General features: G+C 38.4%; 1 protein-coding gene across 6 annotated transcripts in view; it reads right to left on the bottom strand.

Moving 5' to 3' along the window:
- The window catches only part of LOC126273691 (pneumococcal serine-rich repeat protein-like), a 495,465-nt gene that overhangs the window by 18,309 nt on the left and 458,550 nt on the right, over positions 1-18,606 (bottom strand). For 4 of the 6 annotated variants that reach the window (XM_049977053.1, XM_049977051.1, XM_049977055.1 and 1 more), the window contains exons 4-7: positions 16,965-17,234; positions 13,319-13,550; positions 3,193-3,533; positions 1,158-1,280 (exon numbers count right to left, since the gene is read on the bottom strand). In XM_049977053.1, coding sequence (XP_049833010.1) covers positions 1,158-1,280; positions 3,193-3,533; positions 13,319-13,550; positions 16,965-17,234 — 966 coding nt within the window. The remainder of the gene's footprint in view (positions 1-1,157; positions 1,281-3,192; positions 3,534-13,318; positions 13,551-16,964; positions 17,235-18,606) is intronic. The other 2 variants (XM_049977052.1, XM_049977056.1) reach the window with 1 other exon arrangement.

Here is an 18,606-nt window from a genome sequence, read left to right as displayed (position 1 = left end):
TAAGAGAAAGCATGGATTTTTTAAATTTTATTTCATGTTGAGAACTTCACTAATGCTTGTCACACGCTTAAAATGGGTAACATCAAGTGACACACAAGGTATAATTTGATTTGTGTGTGTGTAATTCAGAAATTAAATTAAATGATGTGAAGCACATTTGTCAGCTGTCACTGCAAATCAAGGTTGATCTGCTGTATACAAACTGAAAATAAAAATAACCAATACTATGTGATAAACATAAAAAATATATTTGCAAAATTGAAGCACCAGTTATAAAACAGGTATGGTAAAGAATAAAAAATTGTACGGCATATCATTATCATAGCTGGACAGATCATAAAATTCTACATATAAAAGACACACAACCATGTTATGCTTGTCTGAAGTTTAAAAAATCTGATAACTAGTTATTACAACTAAAAGACTTACACAATTCTGATTCTTTCCTTCAAAAACAGGCTTTTCCCTGTATTTAGTATGCAATTAAAAAATGTGTATTAAAAATCCAGGGACCAACACCTTCTTCTACAATGATAGCCAAATTATTAGTAAAATTAACTTCACTCAAGAAACTAGTAAATTTATGCTACTGCTACCACCACCAACTCTACAGCATAATCCACATGCCAAACCCAACAACTCTGAAAGACTGAGGAAGTATATTAAGTTCTATAATGACCACTGAAAGGTTCAATAACATCACTGGATTATGTAAGTGAAAGAACAGAATTCCCATGCACATTCAATAAGTAATTTTCTGTTGGCCCCATGATTCTTTGACAAGCAATTTTCCTCAAACACTCTTACATTTATTCACTCAATGACTTGTTCACTTTCAAACTTTGCAACACTCAAGAGAATCAAATGCATCTATTACCTGCAATGTAGTAACACTTAACTGGTCTCTAACCCAAACTTGCAGCACACATTACATTGCAATACTGCCAGACTCTTATGGAGTAAATGTGGTCTGTCTGCCATATATAATTAACGAACACACATCTTTGTATTACACACATGAAATTATTTTCCCATTAAAAAAAATTGTGCTGATATGGGAGTACTGTTAAGTAATCTTTGTCCTTATTTCATATATTAAAATTAAGTACATAAGAAAAAGCTGATAGCTGGTTTTATTTAATTAGCTCCAAGCATACCTGAGGAGGGAAGGCAATATCTCCAACTTCAGCAGGCCCTGGCCGCATTTGAGAACCGGAACCCAAAGCAATAGAGGCCATGCTAAGAACACCACCTGAACCACTCACACGAGTTGACTGCAGCTGCAAATGTGTTCCATTTCTTTTTAATGGCTAATGTTAGCTTTAAACTAGGGTTAATTTATTGGATATTATGTGACACACTGAATCATGGTGGAATCTTTTAATTAGTTGATAAAATGGAAATTATTAAGGAAAGGAAAATAAGAAGGGGAAAATATGAAATATTTACAAATGATTTTACTCATGTGGAATCAAACTATGGCTAGCCTATCAGAAATGTAGAAACATCAACTGTTTCGAATAACCCAATCCATTAGAACAAATTGTTAATGCCACAGGAAATTGACTGTGAACACAGAGGATGAGAAAGAAATGATCAACTCTGGATTCTTAATTCTTGACCCATCTTAAATAGATAATCTGAGTGCCATAACATTCCTAAATCATCATTCTTATCAGCCATCTGTAGGAAAAGTAATTAGTGAGATTCACATATTGCGAACAATGAGACAATGCTTTAAGCTATTCTTTGTCAGTCCTAATAAAATACTGTAATATGTATTGTGAATATTAAAACAAAAATGGACCATGGATGTCATAGAACTGTTATGGAAGCAATGAAATCCATTAATCCTTTAACTGCCTTGGACGTGTTAACACGCGTGCCTTTGTACCTGTCCCTGTGTGCTCTGAACGTGTTTACATGTGCCACCAGTCCTTCTACTTCGTACTCTGAACGTGTCTACGTGTACACACTGGTGGCGCATGTAAACACATTCAGAGCACACAGGGACAAGTACAAAGTCACGCACGTTAACACGTCCAGAGCAGTTAAAGGGTTAAATCTCAAATGTTCAACACAAAATTTAATTGTTTCGCAAAGCGAAACTGTGATAAAGTGATTCCGATACACAATGGAGTTCGATTTCTACTACCTATCAGCTGACACTTTTTTCAAGCAATACTTTTTAGATGATATAGCCAACTTAAGTTCCTTTAAATCCTGGACAAATTCAGTCAGCAATCATCACAGACTGAATACAGGCTTTTGTCTTGAATGTTAAGATTGAAAAGGACTGTTGGGAACAAATCACACTGATCTGTAAAGCCACAACTAAGAAACCACTGATCATGTTACCAAATTCTAAGTAACTGAAGCACACTGTCCTAAAGCAGGAACTGTTATGAACTACCTCAAATTAAACAAAGTTACATAAAGTCACTGGATCAGCTCCCCTCTACAACATGCATATTCATTTCAAGTAAGTTATATAGAAGCAAAATTCTACCAAACATCAACACGAAAATTTTTGTGCTCTGCACCTTTGATTTTTCATTCATAAATCCAAGTCAGAAAAATTATGAAATGCCTGCACAACAAAATAATTTTTTTATTCAAAAATACTAAACATAATGAGTGAAATATTCTCATGCATTAATCTTCATGCTTGAGAGATAATTTGAAGGTGAAGTTACAAAAACAATTATTTCTCCTTTAGTCAGTACTGACAGAGCTGAAAAAAAAATCACCAATTCCACTAAATTTCAGCTAAACAGCCATAAAATAAATGTGAAAAGTAGAGTAAAATAGTATGACAGAATAAAAGAATAATTAAACAAAGAACTCCTTTCTACAAGAGCTTGAAAAATTTATTTGAACATTACGAAACAAATATTGAGGCACGCAGAATTAGTGGCAACTAATACAAAATTACCTTGCCATGACTAGAGGCGAAGCAGGGTATTTGTCATATTTTGGTAAGGTTACAAGACATTTCTACACCATCAGAACTTATTTTTTCACTCATGCCAAGCACACACACACCAGTGGATGCTGCGAAAAAAATGTCTTACAAATACTGAGCCTGTACCTGTAGTTTTCAAAAGCCTTTACACCATCAGTGTGACCTACTTTAGCCATGATGTTACCTTAATGTTTTGTTATAGTCAAGCTGATTCAGAAGCTACCAACCTGCATTCCAGCAGCTTCCTGCATACGTGTTGGTGATGTTGCACCACGGAGGCGTCTGCCTCGGCGTGGTACATCACCTGGATTCTTTGAGCGATAGTCTGCAATAATTGAACGTACATCCAGAATTGGTCCCTTACGGCCTTCTCCGATAACAGTGTTCTGTTGCTGCTGTTGTTGTTGTTGTTGTTGTTGTTGTTGGCTGCCATGTGGAGGTGATGAATTGCAACCTGTTGGCTTTGGAAGCAGTGGCCGACCACTGCTTGTTGCATTTCTACGTTCACGGGGACTTTGCCCATTTACTGGGCTTGATGAAACAACTGGTACCATCATTAATGGATTTCCTGCAACACAAAAGAGAGAAAGATCATATAATAAATATCTTCCGTAAAATCAATCTTACTGATATTCTTTCTAGTGAAGAGTTAATGTTGTATTAAATTTATCAAAGCAGACAGGAAGTCTCATGTACTATGCCTTGAATGATCTCTTACAGAAATGTGTGTGGTACTGTTCTTGGGCAAGATAAACAAAGAGTGCAAAGGGTATTACAAAGAAAGTGCTTGTGGTGGCATCACGGAATGTCTCCACAAGAATGAAAGTATAAAAGTATAAAATCAAATTTTTGCTTCAGCTGGCACGGTTACATTGTTATTTATTCTCTTGCCTATTGTTTTCATGCAGGAGTGAATAAATTTTATCATTTATTAATTAATTTATTTGTGAGGAAGTTAATCTAACACAACATGTTTCCTATATTGGTGACCCCCACCCCCCCCCCCCAAAAAAAATTGCAAATGTATACTATCACATGCAATGGATGACAGAGATAAGCACTGGAAACTGGGATCAAGCCGGAGCAGAACTCACTTCTCAACACTGGATGACCACCTACAACTATCAATTCACTGGCAACAAAAGAAACAAAAGATGAAAACTCACAAGATGTGAATATATATGCTGTACACAGAAACGTTAAGCTTCCCACACATTGCCCAATCCAACCACAGCTCTGGTTCTAACAAGCTGACTGTATATTTCAAAAGTATAGGGCATCCAATAACATTGATAAATTTAATATAGTGGTTTTACATATGGTCTTAGAAGTGACAGAAGAAATAAAAGAATGTCACAGTAAAGTTACAGTGCACAAAGGGAAGCTCACATACAGTGTTAGTGTCACCAGAGCTGCAATTACAAACATTTTTCACAGATGGTAATCTGGGTGACAAGTATACTTCCAGCCAACATCTGCAGCTTCATTGTGGTACAAACAGACTTACCATTGTAAACCTCAGCAAAAAGGTAGACACTGTCACAAACAATGTAGGTGAAATTTCCACACATACAAAAATCCACCACAAGGGTAAAGTGGAATTCAGAGGACATAGCGCATGCACCGACTTTAAGAGACTTTTAGTGCAAAAACATAAGTTTATTCACGAAAGTGAAAAATGCCTTTGCTGGGCAGGGCAATACTTCAGAAATGGACAAAGGAATTTACATGCAAACCATATATTGTCGAAGATGTCTTGTGTTTATTAAAGGCTAAGACAAATACTTGTACTACCCAAGAGAGAGAAGCAGTTTTGACAGTTGATGAAACAAATGTTGTGAAAAAGGAAGTTACTACTCACCATATAGTGCAAATGCTGAGTCGCAGATAGGCATAACAAAAACACTGTCAGAAATAAAGCCCTCGGCCAGTAAAGGCCTTCGTCAAAAATAGGCAGAAAAAAAACACACATACAGTTCAATCTTCAGGTCTGCCCGATCCATGGGTTATGTAAACAGTGGAAACAACCACTTTGTTATGATTTTGACACAATTACAGCTAGTGGTTTGCTTGAAAGTATCATTAAGGCTAGCCCATCCGGTCTGACGCGCTGCTTCCCAAGCGGGAAGGCGTGCCAGTCCTCGCCACGAATCTGCCCAGCGTATTCATGTCGAGGTTCAGTGTGCCGGCTAGCCTGTGGATGGGTTTTAAGGTGATTTCCGTCTACCTCAGCAAATGCAAGCTGGTTCCCCTTATTCCACCATAGTTACTCCATCTCGTCGATTGCTGCGCAAACAGTCTCCACGTACTCTTTCACCACACACAATACACACAATGCAATCATAGAAGTAGTCATAGTATCCCAGGAGGAATTATTTCATTCGAATAACTGTACAGAAAGTTTGTTGGAAAAGTAAGGGGAGACTGCAGCCTCATAAAGCGAGCCTGGATGAATTCCGACAGAGTCGTTATAAAGTTGAAGGAAGAGGGATGTAGGAAAAGGACTGACAACATTTAGGAAATGGGAAGAGATCCTTTTCATTAACATGTGTGTGTGTGTGTGTGTGTGTGTGTGTGTGTGTGTGTGTGTGTGTGTGTGTGTGTGTTCTCCCTCTGCTGTGTGTGTGTGTGTGTGTGTGTGTGTGTGTGTGTGTGTGTGTGTGTGTTCTCCCTCTGCTGTTTGATGAAGAGAAATACATTGCATGCTGTATTACATTTAAGTGGCAAAACACTGATAAATCATTAGGTTGTCCAGCAACAAAAAGTGAAGTAGGAGAGAGTGATGCAGACTGGATATCAACTACATCTTGTGGTGATTTTTACTCTCCAATGCCAGCATGGACTAAAAGTCTTGCAGTCTGAAGAAGAATTTGCTGCTTTTCATGGAAACAGAGTATGCAAACAAAACACAGTCAAAAATTCTCAGTGCTCTATTTTGAAACAAAAGTAACCTGAGACTCATGACACAGTTTTTTTCTCTTTATGAAAGAATGAGAACATTTCTAAGGATTCAGCATCTGAATCAAGATGCGAACAATGAAGGAATGTCCCACAAGGAGGAAGCAGCTGGATTACATCTTCATCCAGCAAAAGACTATAGAAATCTAAAACGTGCTTCATTAACATCTGCTTCTTGATAAAATGAGCAAGAGATTTTTCATCTTAATTAACATTTATTTAATCCTAATGCATAATACATCTATCATGCCACTTTATTTGATTTCTCCAACTGTGTACTGAACAAAACCGAAAGTAAAATGAATGAGTAAAATGCCACAGCACCTGTGGTGTAGCACATTTGCCATATAATCACACTGCTGCATTGCGTTACACAGCCTCACCTTAACACCAGAGGGCTCCAGCAATTAGCAAGCTTTTTGTCAGAATGCCTCCCCAATTTTAGTGTTATCCACTTCAGTAGAGCAGCATGTCCAACACCTGCAGCAGCTTTTCACTGCCTACAAGAGTATGACATAATTATTAATAAAAATAAGTATGAATTGGGAAAGCACGAGGTTAAATTCCAAGGCTACTTCATCTCACAGTAGAACCTGTCACCTCCACCCAAGCAAATTGAAGCAGTATAACAGATGCCCCTTCCAACAACTGACAAGGGGCTCTGCAGATTCCTCTGAGTGTGGAATTATTATTGACACCACCCACTTGACCTACTTGCCACCCAAAACCACCCGATGGCATTATTCAAAATACTACAAGAAATCATAATATACTCTAGAGTCCAAAGGCTGTAGCAGCTTTCCATGACCTAAGGAAACATCTGTAATAAGCAATGCCAAACTGTAGTGAGCACAGTTCTTTAACAAAAAGTGAATGGCAAGTGGCAGCCACTCACATTCTTTTGTAATAACTTAAAACATCAGTAGCAAAAGTGGACTGCTATTGATCAAGAATTGCTTGCTACCCACTTAACAGGGAAATATTTCCAAGCACTCTTTCAAGGAGTGATACTTCATAATTTTTATGGACCACAGGCCACTACCAGTTATCTTTCAGCAAGAGACTTCAGTCACACCAAGTGTATCGCACAGTTTACAGCTGATATGGGTCCCACAACAGGAGAAAACAATCTTGTGGCATATTTCTTATCCCAGAACTGTGCCGGTTTAATCACCAAATTAAGTGGGCATACTCTTACACTGTCTTATATAGGAACAGCAAACAGATTGCGGCTCAGATATTTGTCAGTTTGGAGTGTGCAGGACAGAACTCTGCACAGTGTAGCAAAGAGGAGGCAGTGGCCCTACATACCAGAACAATATCGCTGTGAGGTTTCCAACAACCTGCACAACCTAGCCAAACCAGCAATCCAGTCACAGCCAAGATCGTATCTGACAAGTCTGTATGGCCCAGAGTGAAATCTCATTGCACATGGATACTTACATGCCTGGTATATCACTGTAATAAGATCAGTAGGCATGTGTTTGCACTGATCACTCACTTTCCATAACGATCAGCAAGATTTTCACATATACATGTGGCCATAATAGGCCCGCTTCCATATTGTTCAGGACAACTGTATTTACTCACGATCACTCGTCATTTTACCAGGTGGCTGTAAGTCACCCAAACACACGACATATCTGCCAAGAAAGTCAAGATAGCATTAGTGCACTCATGGTTCTTCAGGTTTGGCATTCCATGAACTTTAACTACTGTGTGGCTGCAACCACCTCCACACTACAAGCTACTGGATGGCAGGAAGGTTCCACCACATGCTCAAAAATGCCCTAATGTGTGGCCCCTCATTGTGGTCCAAAGTACTGCCTCCTATCATGCTAGGATTGAGACTGACAGGGAAGAAGGAAATACCATACTCTCATGCACAATTAGTCTAAGACTAGCAGCTGTGAGTTCCACAAGACTTAATCACTCCAGCTTTCCCATAGCTGGTTGCTCCTGAGCTATGTACACAGTTTGTGCAACAACTCAAAGCTAGGATGAAGAATATTCAGCCTACCAATCCTGTCAGACATGGAGAATTGATGGTGTTTGTGCATGAACATGCACAGAAGACAACCCACATGTGGCTCAGGGATGGTGCACTGTACCCCCTACTCATTTTCCAATACTATAAACCCTACAGGACAGTCAAGAGGAAGCCACAATTTCAGAATTAAGAACAGCGAACAGGAGACATTTTCAACATAGTGGCTCAAACCACGTATGTCTTACTTAGCCATGCCTTACTTAGCCTATGACATCACTCTCCAACATGGAGGCTAACACTTCTGCAGGTAATCTCACTAAACCCTGCACCAGTAGAGGCCACCAAAGTGACACCCACAGAGCAAGCGCAGACCATAATTGTGTCAGCCATCTCCATGAGAACTGGCAGGTAAGTGAAGTTTAAGTTTAAGTTCCTCAATATACTGGGCAATTGTTTTCAAAACCAGAGGGGCTGGTGTGGCAGCAGCATCACAGACCAACTTCGACACAAATGAGCAAAGTTCACCGATTATAAAATAGAACCATTGCTTCAGTTGACATAATTACACTGTTTGTTCTCTTTCCTACTGCTTCTCGTGCAAAAGTGAATAAATGTTATCAGTTATTAACTCTGCTCATTTATGAGAAAATTATCTGACATACCAACTTTTCCACAGACTCCACAAACTGATCATAACAACATGATAAATTAAAGACATGAAAATATAAATGACCAATCAATTAATTAAACATCAAGGAACATCAATACCACTAAAACTTCTAGAAGTGAGTAAGATCAAGGATATTCTAAAAATTAAGATTTTTACATATGTGCAGTATTTATGGGTTAACTCAGTAACCCAGTAGCACTGTTAACAGTTCCAAGCCCTGACATAGAAGGTGGGTTGGCAAGTCAAGAGACTCCAGAAATATTTATTTATTTCCAATTCTAAAGATCCTGGTTGTATCAAGGGTGAGCAATTACTACGAACCAAAAATCTAGCTTTACAAGCAGTACAGCACAATTAAAACAAATTATTACCACAAGCGGCACATATTGAGGAATTCAATGTCGTGAAAATCCAAGCATTTTGAATTCCTAAAGAATCTCAAAAGCTTCTTAAAAACTTTTAACTCGTTAGTACAAGGCAGTAAGATGAAATAAATGAAGCTCTTCAAGAAAACAAAGCTCTAATACTAGCACTGCTATGCACTGTACCCACTTTAAATTCAATTCTTTTCCCCTCCCTCATCTCCCAAAAAATTGGTCTTCTGAGTGGTTCAGTGCAGTGTGCCAACCTCTTCATCCCAAAGTAGCATTTGCACCCAATTATATGTTTGACATATTGCAATCTCTGTCTTTTAGTACAGTTTTTACACTCTACAGCTCCCTCTAGCAGCATCAAAATTATATCCTGGTGTCTTAACACATGACCTATCATTACTTCTTCTGGTTTGTTTTTTGCATATGTTCCTTTCTTTGCCGATTCTGAAGAGAATTGGTGAATTCCTTGTCAGTTCACCTACACTGCCTGAAAAAAAGTGTGAAGCGTCCAGAAGACATGGTCAATATAACTTTATACACACATATATGCCATCGGCAGGTGTGAAAACTGTTAGAGCTGCAACTCCCTGCAACAGGTATAACAGCCATCCAAGTGCATTAGTGCTATACCCGACCTCATAGGACATATAAGACGCATGAACAGTATCAGCTGTTTAGTAACACTTGTGTGACTAGTGTCATCAACACCTGGTCGAGTTTGAAAGAGGCCAAACTGTGGGTCCCCATTGGCAAGCTGGTCAAATCACGCAATATTCAGATTTGTGAGGCATCCCAGATGTGACCGTGACCCAATACTGCTTCGTAATCTGAGGGCAGGGATAATGGTCATTGCAACTGTTGCCCACCTTCTGTTCAAAAGTAAAGATAAGATTGCCCCTTTAGAACAGAGTGGAATTTATAGAATTTTCTGCAATCTGTGTGGCAAATTATATGAAGGTCAATCAGGTAGGGCTATAACTACTAGACTGACTGAGCATGAACAGGGTTGCCACAAGTTTCCCCATGTGAAATTCACTGATGTTTCCCTGGTGTCCACTCAAGTTTTAGGATTTTTTCCTGACAAATTTTGACATCACAATGGTGAGTTACGACATTCACTGACGATCTGTTTTGGCAGTTACGGTACAAGATACAATAAAGCAAATGACGAAAAAAAAAAAAAAAAAAAAAAAAAAAAAAAAATTAAAAGCAGATGGTATTCCCTGATGTGAGCAAAAATCTTAAGTACTAACATCAACATCTTTTGATATGAACAGTTTTTAGATGGAGAAAGCAAGCCAAATGGTATATGTGTTTCATTAAGACCACTGATGTTATTTTATTTCAAAAATACAAAACACATTTGGTGATAAAAATACATATTTCCTTGGAGCTGCAAGACAGATTTAAAGTACTTTCACTAATTTCAGAAACAAACTCAGAAAAAGTAAGCCTTTTGAAAAAAGTGTATGAGGCAGGGAATAATTGTATAAACCAACACTGCAGCTGACCACCAATAAAAGCTGGTCTATGTTCTTTATTGTCAGTTATTACCCATTGTATTATATCTATTATTTTATACGTATTGCGTGCTTTTCCTTTCAAGAAATGTATGGGTACACAATGTACAAACTGCCTGTGACTAACTCAGTTTTCTTCTTGTTGTCATCCATACTTTCTAACATATAAAGTGCTTTTGAAGTGCCAAATGTACTAGAACAAATAACATGCCTATAAAATGCCACACTGTTCAACATTTGTATGGTGGGACAGTTGCAATTCCTGCAATCCATCATCTACATCTACATTTATACTCCGCAAGCCACCAAACAGTGTGTGGCGGAGGGCACTTTACATGCCACTGTCATTACCTCCCTTTCCTATTCCACTCGTGTATGGTTTGTGGGAAGAACGACTGCCAGAAAGCCTCTATGCGCGCTTGAATCTCTCTAATTTTACATTCGTGATCTCCTTGGGAGGTATACGTAGGAGGGAGCAATATATTCGATACCTCATCCAGAAACGCACCCTCTTGAAACCTGGACAGCAAGCTGCACCGCGATGCAGAGCACCTCTCTTGCAGAGTCTGCCACTTGAGTTTGCTAAAAATCTCCGTAACGCTATCACGCTTACCAAATAACCCTGTGATGAAACTCGCCGCTCTTCCTTGGATATTCTCTATCTCCTCTGTCAACCCGACCTGGTACGGATCCCACACTGATGAGCAATACTCAAGTATAGGTCGAACGAGTGTTTTGTAAGCCACCTACCTTTGTGGATGGACTATATTTTATAAGGACTCTCTCAATGAATCTCAACCTGCCACCCACCTTAATGCCTACACTCCAGCAAATGACGAAAATCAGAATAACCTGGAAAAAAACACAGACAAATTCTGACCTTAAAACATCATGCGTAGATTCAACTGTTTGATTGTAATATAAGAGTTGTATTGGAAGAGAAGAACAGATACAGAATTAAGCTCCAACGGAGATGTGCAATAGCTCTTTGAGTTATGTGACAATCACAACTTTCTATCACTCAAGCACTTTAATCATCTGGCCACAAGTCAAACAACATGGCAATCACCAAACTCAATAACAGGAGTTCTCCAAATAGATTGTCTTGCTATATCTCAAGGGCAAAGTCTGCAAGTAAATGTCAGAATCAAAAATGGTGTAAGGACTGACTGAGCAAAATGTTCAGGTCTATCTCTCTTTACCAGGATTATGGATGCTTACTTGTGAAGAAGCAATAGATTTTTATTTAACACCATAATAAATATATGGTAGAAAAAAATGCCAGAGGACTGAATTATGTAGATTTTAAAAAGATACACAGTTCCATCAAGTGCCATGTGTTACATAACATTCATACAGAGATGGGGACAACAATTAACAGTAACAATTTGTGAGGGTAACTTTGACTAACACCCTGTCCAAAGTAAAATTTTGAAAATGTTACTCTAAACTGATTGGAATCAAAACAGGGCTCTGACAGCAGGATGGACCTTCACCCATCTTACTTAACTACACATTGAAAAAAAAAAAAGAAAAAAACCTATAACTTCAGTACCAGCTTAAACAACTGTAGACATCCCCAGTGATTTAAATCAAAAAGTAAGCACACATTAACTCCAGCATAGCATCTTGTGCTATGAAAACACAGCCATGATGTTACAAGATTTTGAAATAGAAAGGGAACAATTAATGTGCTGGAAGTTCCCACACAAACAGGATTTCACAGATAGATTTGATAAAGGAAAGAGGAGGAGAAGAAAAAGAAAGCAAGCCAAAGATGGCGACCAATATAACCAAGTCAAATGTCAGACACAGAACAAGAAAATGTGTTAGCATCTGGGCAAATGGACTGAAGCCAAAAAGGAGAGGCAGAAAAATGGAAATCGATTTACAAACCATATGAAGTATTTAAAACGGGCTTTCAGATAAATACCAGTATTCATCAGTACAACAGTGTCTTCAAACCAGTGCATCTAAGTGTCTCATTCCCTCTGCAAAACGTTTCTTGATTAATCAGAATGAAGAACGAAAAAATCTTGCACAATATACGGGGTCCACATTGCTAATGAAAATGGAATCTACACAAAAATTTAACAATAAGCATATAACCTACAATACACAAAATTACAGTATAGTGCATAAACGCAAAGTTAACCTTTATGGCCACATACAAAGAAATGAACAACTTCAGATGGATGAAGGATGGATGCAGTATTTCTAACTCAATTGTTTCAGTTTTTAAGTTGTTACTTTCAATGCGTGAAAACACACATTTCAAAATTCAGAAGACTATAACAACATTACAATAGTGAGCACATTTCAGAGGAATGCTAAAGCACATTAGCTTTCAACTTCAACCTATACTGCTATACAATCTCTCTTGGTTCCCTTTTCCTTATTTCCTAATTATCATTATTATGTTGTCATTCTTCCTTTAATAATTTTCTCTCTTCACATTTTCTAACCCATCTTTATCTCCTTTCCACTATCACTAGATTTCAGGAAGTTTTATCTGCTTCCTCTCCAAAGCTGTTTCCATTTTGTTTTCCATTATGGGCTAAATACCCATTTCTACTTTGACAAAAATTAATATGATAGTGAGAAGGAAAACAAAACTCGTCAAAACTACGATTCTTATTAGTTACAAAGCCAATACTTTTGAATACTTTAAGTAAACTGTATAAATGTCTTTCCAGACAACAGATTATACTTTAAAGAAAGCCATAATGTACGAATGAAAGTCCTACTCTCTATGATATGACACTGTTATTGCTGCAAGCTGAAACTTCACAACCTGTATATCTCCATCTTGTAGCCTTCTAAATGTTTTATTCAACACACCTTTGGAAACAGAGCCAGTAGCTGCTGACTGTTGATTCTGTGCTCGTCTTGAACCTCGTCCACTATTACCCCTGCCAGCAGTTCTTGGTGGGCTACCCGAAGAGCTGCAGCGACTGGGTGGTGAAGACGTGCCGCGCGTCATGTTTTCATCCACTGGCAGATTGGACATGTCAGTATCCACTGCCGCTGGACCGCAGTTCTCAGGACTAACTCCAGCTTCAATCATCAGCACCTTTGTGGAGGAAAAAGTAAACTTCAGAATGAAACAATCTGATTAGCAAGTGTTCTATAAAAATCATATATGCAATTAAACATTTGAAAACAGAGCTGTGGAAGGTAAAAGACAGAAAAGACAGAAAAGTGCCCTCAAAATATTGACGTATTGCTAAAGTCACCAAAACTAACTCCTATATGTAAATTTTCCAACATTACATGCAACAATATGCTGCTTAATGATAGCAAATGTCAAAATTTGAATATATAGATGATTGTGGCAAACAATACTATTGAAAAATCAGTAGTAATTATTCTTATGATATTTGGAGGCAGCAGAAACAGTTAAGTATTAATTCACTCACATTGAATGGGTGTCAAATCCATGTAATATTCCAAGTGATTGAATCAGCTGACGTGAAATGGAACAATTAGTTTTCTTAATTTCAACACCATATATTACCCAATCGTAATCACAAGAGATCATCCACTGCAAAAGACTTGAGGTTTCCTGCACAAGAATACTCAGCAGGGTCAAACTTGCATGAAATTAAAACCTAATTTGATAACATTGTCAGAAGCCCTAGCAATATTTTTACTTTTTTAAGGAGTCAGCAAAATTTACTGCTATGAGTTTCACGAATATCTAATTCAGTTTGTACCTCTCTCTTTCTAGAATCATAGATACATGCACTTGTGAGCTCATCCTCCAAATTTCTCACATGTGCCACCTTTCCTCTGATGATCAAATGAAAAACTGAAGTGCTCCCAAAAATTCTTTCTATGGAGGTACAGGGTATATATGTGGACGAGGGGTGGAGGGGGGGAGGAGGGGGGAGGCACCGAGACAATATGTTCTGGAAAGTTTACCGATGTGCAGCACAGCAACATACACAATTTATATAAACATAAATTCCCCCAAATACTACAGTATAGCTACACGTGAAGCTAAGCTTTCACAATTTTTCAAAAAATTTTTGCTGCTTTTTTTTCTGAGGTGCACTTAGTCAGGATCCTACGAGCATTGCTTAAGCTGCAGCAGCTGAATATTTCTGACAAGCATTGTTAGATAGGCAGAGGGATTCATAAATGTCACTGTTGTGCATCAAACACTTCATTGGTTACCTGGCTGAATACACGTTCTGTCAAGCACAGTCTTCCTCATAGAAAAAGCAAATGATGTACGAAACAGCTGAAGAACTTGATTCCACTTTTTGTTTTAGAATAATTATAGTTTTTGCCATTGACATCGCGTAATATGTAATCCATGAAAGAACTTGAACAAATAGAAAAACCTAACCTTGAAACTTCATTTCTTTTTTTTAACAAGTGTTACCCTTTAAGATAGATCAAATGCACGTATGTCAATAAAATTTTAATTAATGACATTAGTGGTTGGTCTCCTGGGCTCCAAATTTTTCTAAGTGGCTGGTCCTTAGTTTTAAGTTTTGACTTAAGGAATTCATCACCCATTCTCCCACATAACATAACTCATCTTGTGTAAAAGTAATTTCACTTTGAAAGCAATTTTTCTCAAATCACAATTCACAGTATTTTCCCAAGATCTGTTGGAAATGTAAAGAGCTGTGATGTAACACTCATTGAAACGAGACCCACCAGAAAGACGCCTCGGAAGTAGTTTGTTGTTACAAAGTATTACATACCCTTTGACATATTTTGCTCTTGACAGATGATTGTGTGTGTACCGTGTTTTGCTGTAGTAAATGGTGCATTTTCTTTGCAACTAAAATTTTATTCTAGTGTTACTCTCTTGTTAATGTTTTACTGATAATTAAAAAAAATTACCTGAGAACCAAGCCAATGAAATATTCCTGGAATTCTAAAAAATTCCCATATTTTTCCCAGAATTCTCCCAGATAAATAAATTCCCATGTTTTTCCCAGATTTCCCAATATTCCCGAGGTGTATACATCCTGAAGTATACTGAAGTATTCCTTTAGGAGCAGCATTAAAATGCTTCGTTTCCTTGGTTTCTTATGTGTGTCGGAGGGGCAAAGATTGATATGCAGCTTTATCAAATAAATAACACAAAGAAATTTTAGATCACAGATTTTTTCCATGGCTGTCCTGTGGAATTTTGTCTTTAGTAGTAACTGGCAGATGCAGGTGATCCATTTTTGTGAAACATTGTGGGGACCCATGAATGCACTTTTATATACTCCATTACAGTCATGTTTTGGAATCACAACATAGTCAAAGAAACACGTTTACAAATTTCCTGACCTCAAAGCCTTTTTTTTTTTATTTTTTTTTTTAAGAAGTCTCTGTTTACAATCTGTGGCAACAATGAGTCCTTGTGGAGACAATTAACATGAAATTTCATCCTCAGTTCTCCATTTCGTTGTGACTCCTGTACGCAATCACAAAACAATTTCAAAATTTTTCAATCTTTTCACACGCTTGCACGATCACGACTGCAAGATTTTTAAGATATTTCACTGAAAGCAAGATTTTAAAAACATGTCTATCAGCAAAATTACTAAGGCCTCATGATTTTTAAAAATAAACTTTTCAATAAAGTCATTTTCTTCTATTGGAGACCAATATAAATCATAGAGAAAATTAATGAAAACACCAAACAATTGTTTCTCACACCATCATATAAGAAGCTGGTAAATTTGACTAACTTTTTGGCAATGTGGGCAGGAAACATAGAAATAATTAATGGCCAAAATTATCACAGCAACTTTTAAGTACTGCTTGTCCACAATCTCCTGAAGGACCTCTACAGAATGACAGAAATTTGTTTCTCAAGACTGTGATTCTTGTTAGTCCTACTGATCAGTAACAAAATTATCTTTTTCTGTTGTCATTCAGCAAAATTCAATAAAATACTCAACAAATGAAGAACTGAGAGATAGAAAAACAAGTTTCCGTGTCTCTACAAATAAAGAAAACAACATTCACTGATGTCGTCATATTACACATTCATTCTTAAAAACAGCCTTTCAAAGCAGAACAGGTGTATCGAAGGTGGTGTGCTCTGCAACTGGTAAATGCAGTTCTATCACAATGTCCCTTAATAAAACAGGTGACAATTAACAGATGGGAATATAAGGAGGGATGAGATTGAAATGATATCCAAAACATGAGAAAAATTAATACCCTGTTGAATTGAAATGAGTTTACTTCAAACCATGGTTACATTGACCCGGAATACTTTCTCATTTTAGACAGAGTAGTACACCAAGGTAACTGCATCAAGCTGCTCACTTAGGGTAGTAACCAAATAGAGCCAATACTTTGGTCTCTAACAACTCACCCACCAAAGGATATTGTCAACAGTCTGTAATCACTTCACTGGTATTTCAGAACTGTTGTCAACATACAGAGAAAAATTAATCTCAACATATAGATAAGAATATGAATCATCGAAAGAAAACCACACATACAAAAAATGTGACAACATTACCTGCCTACGGCGCTGTAGCCTCACAAGTGATTCCTCTTTAAGTTTCTTCAAACGTAAAATGCTGTTCCACTCGTGTTCCTTGGCACGTGCCAATGCTGCCAGAGCACCAATCTCACGTCTCAATCGCTCTGCAAGCTGTCGCAGTTCTATGTCCTCATTGCTGCCACCATGGCCTCCACCACCACTGCCCCCAGCAACTGCACTCACAGCCTCTCTTAATGACCGTTCTCGTTCCCACTCTTCCTCCTCTTCAAGCTCCTCCACCTCAACCTAAATAATAAAAGAACAATAGTGCTTGTTGGAATATCAACAATATTATGGAAAGGCTAAGTTGCTACTCACTTTAAAGATGACACATTGAGCTGCAGACAGATACAGATACAACAACAACAACAACAAAATAAATAAAAATAAAAAAAGACTTATGTATGAGCTTTCAGTCAAAGCATTTTTCAGAAAACACACACACACACACACACACACACACACACACACACACACACACACACACACACTGGCTGCCATGGCAACCTCATTTTGGCAGCTATGATGAATCATTCTGCATTATTCTGGCCATAGTGGCTGGAGATAGCATTCATGTGTGGGTGAAGTGTGCCTGGTTGTGCGAATATGTGTGTGTGTATTCATTTCTGAAGAAGGCTTTCACCAACAGCTCGTATGTAACGCTCTTTTCATTGCGCCTGCATGCAGTGCAATGTTTCATCTTTACAGCGAGTGGATAAAATAGGATAGACAACTTAATTTTAGCTCAAGTTTTCAATATTCACAAAAAATCAGCTGAGACTACCACTGTTGTGTGTGTGTGTGTGTGTGTGTGTGTGTGTGTGTGTGTGTGTGTGTGTGTGTGTGTGTGTGTGTTTGAGGTTTACGGGCGCTAAACAGCATGGTCATCAGCACCCAAGCGCATAGAAACAGGAACACAGGCGGTGAAGGGACGAAGACGGACGCCGAACAAGGAGAACGGCTAAAAGACACAGGCCTGACGCAGTTCCAAATGCGCACATACAGAGGCAAAACAAGAGGAGAAGAAACACACTAAAAAAGGAAAGGAAACACAAGGAAGAGAGAACAGATACCGAAGGGAAACAAGGAGGTAATCGTGACTGGCGGACCTCTTACCTAAAACCTGGGTGAGCCAGTCACCCAGCAGCACATTAAAACCTTCTCCCTAAAATCCGAGGCAACAGATTGGACAGGACACAAAACCGTAAGACCTTAACCACAGTCGCTGCGTCGTCTTGCAAAATAGAGGGCAAATCCGGTGGCAAGGAAACCATCGCCCTCTGGTCAGAGAATAAAAGACAGTCAAGTAAAATGTGGCGGACAGTAATCTGGACGCCACAAGCACTGCAGATTGGGGGGTCCTCCCGCCGGAGTAAAAAACCATGCGTGAAGGGACTGTGTCCGATGCGGAGGCGAGTGAGGAGAACCTCATCCCGCCTGTATGACTGGTAGGACGTACGCCATGGTCGCGTAGTGGCCTTTACCAGACGCAGCTTATTGTCAGAAACTGCCAACCACTCCTCTTCCCATTGATGCATAACACGAAAACGCAAAAGGGAGGTTACAGCATGGAGGGGGACGGCACATTCAACAACGTGAGGGAGGGAACATGCATCTT

Source organism: Schistocerca gregaria, chromosome 1, assembly GCF_023897955.1.
Source record: "Schistocerca gregaria isolate iqSchGreg1 chromosome 1, iqSchGreg1.2, whole genome shotgun sequence".
In the NCBI taxonomy this organism is placed as follows: Eukaryota; Metazoa; Arthropoda; class Insecta; order Orthoptera; family Acrididae; genus Schistocerca; species Schistocerca gregaria.
This window is presented reverse-complemented; position numbering and strand designations above follow the sequence as displayed.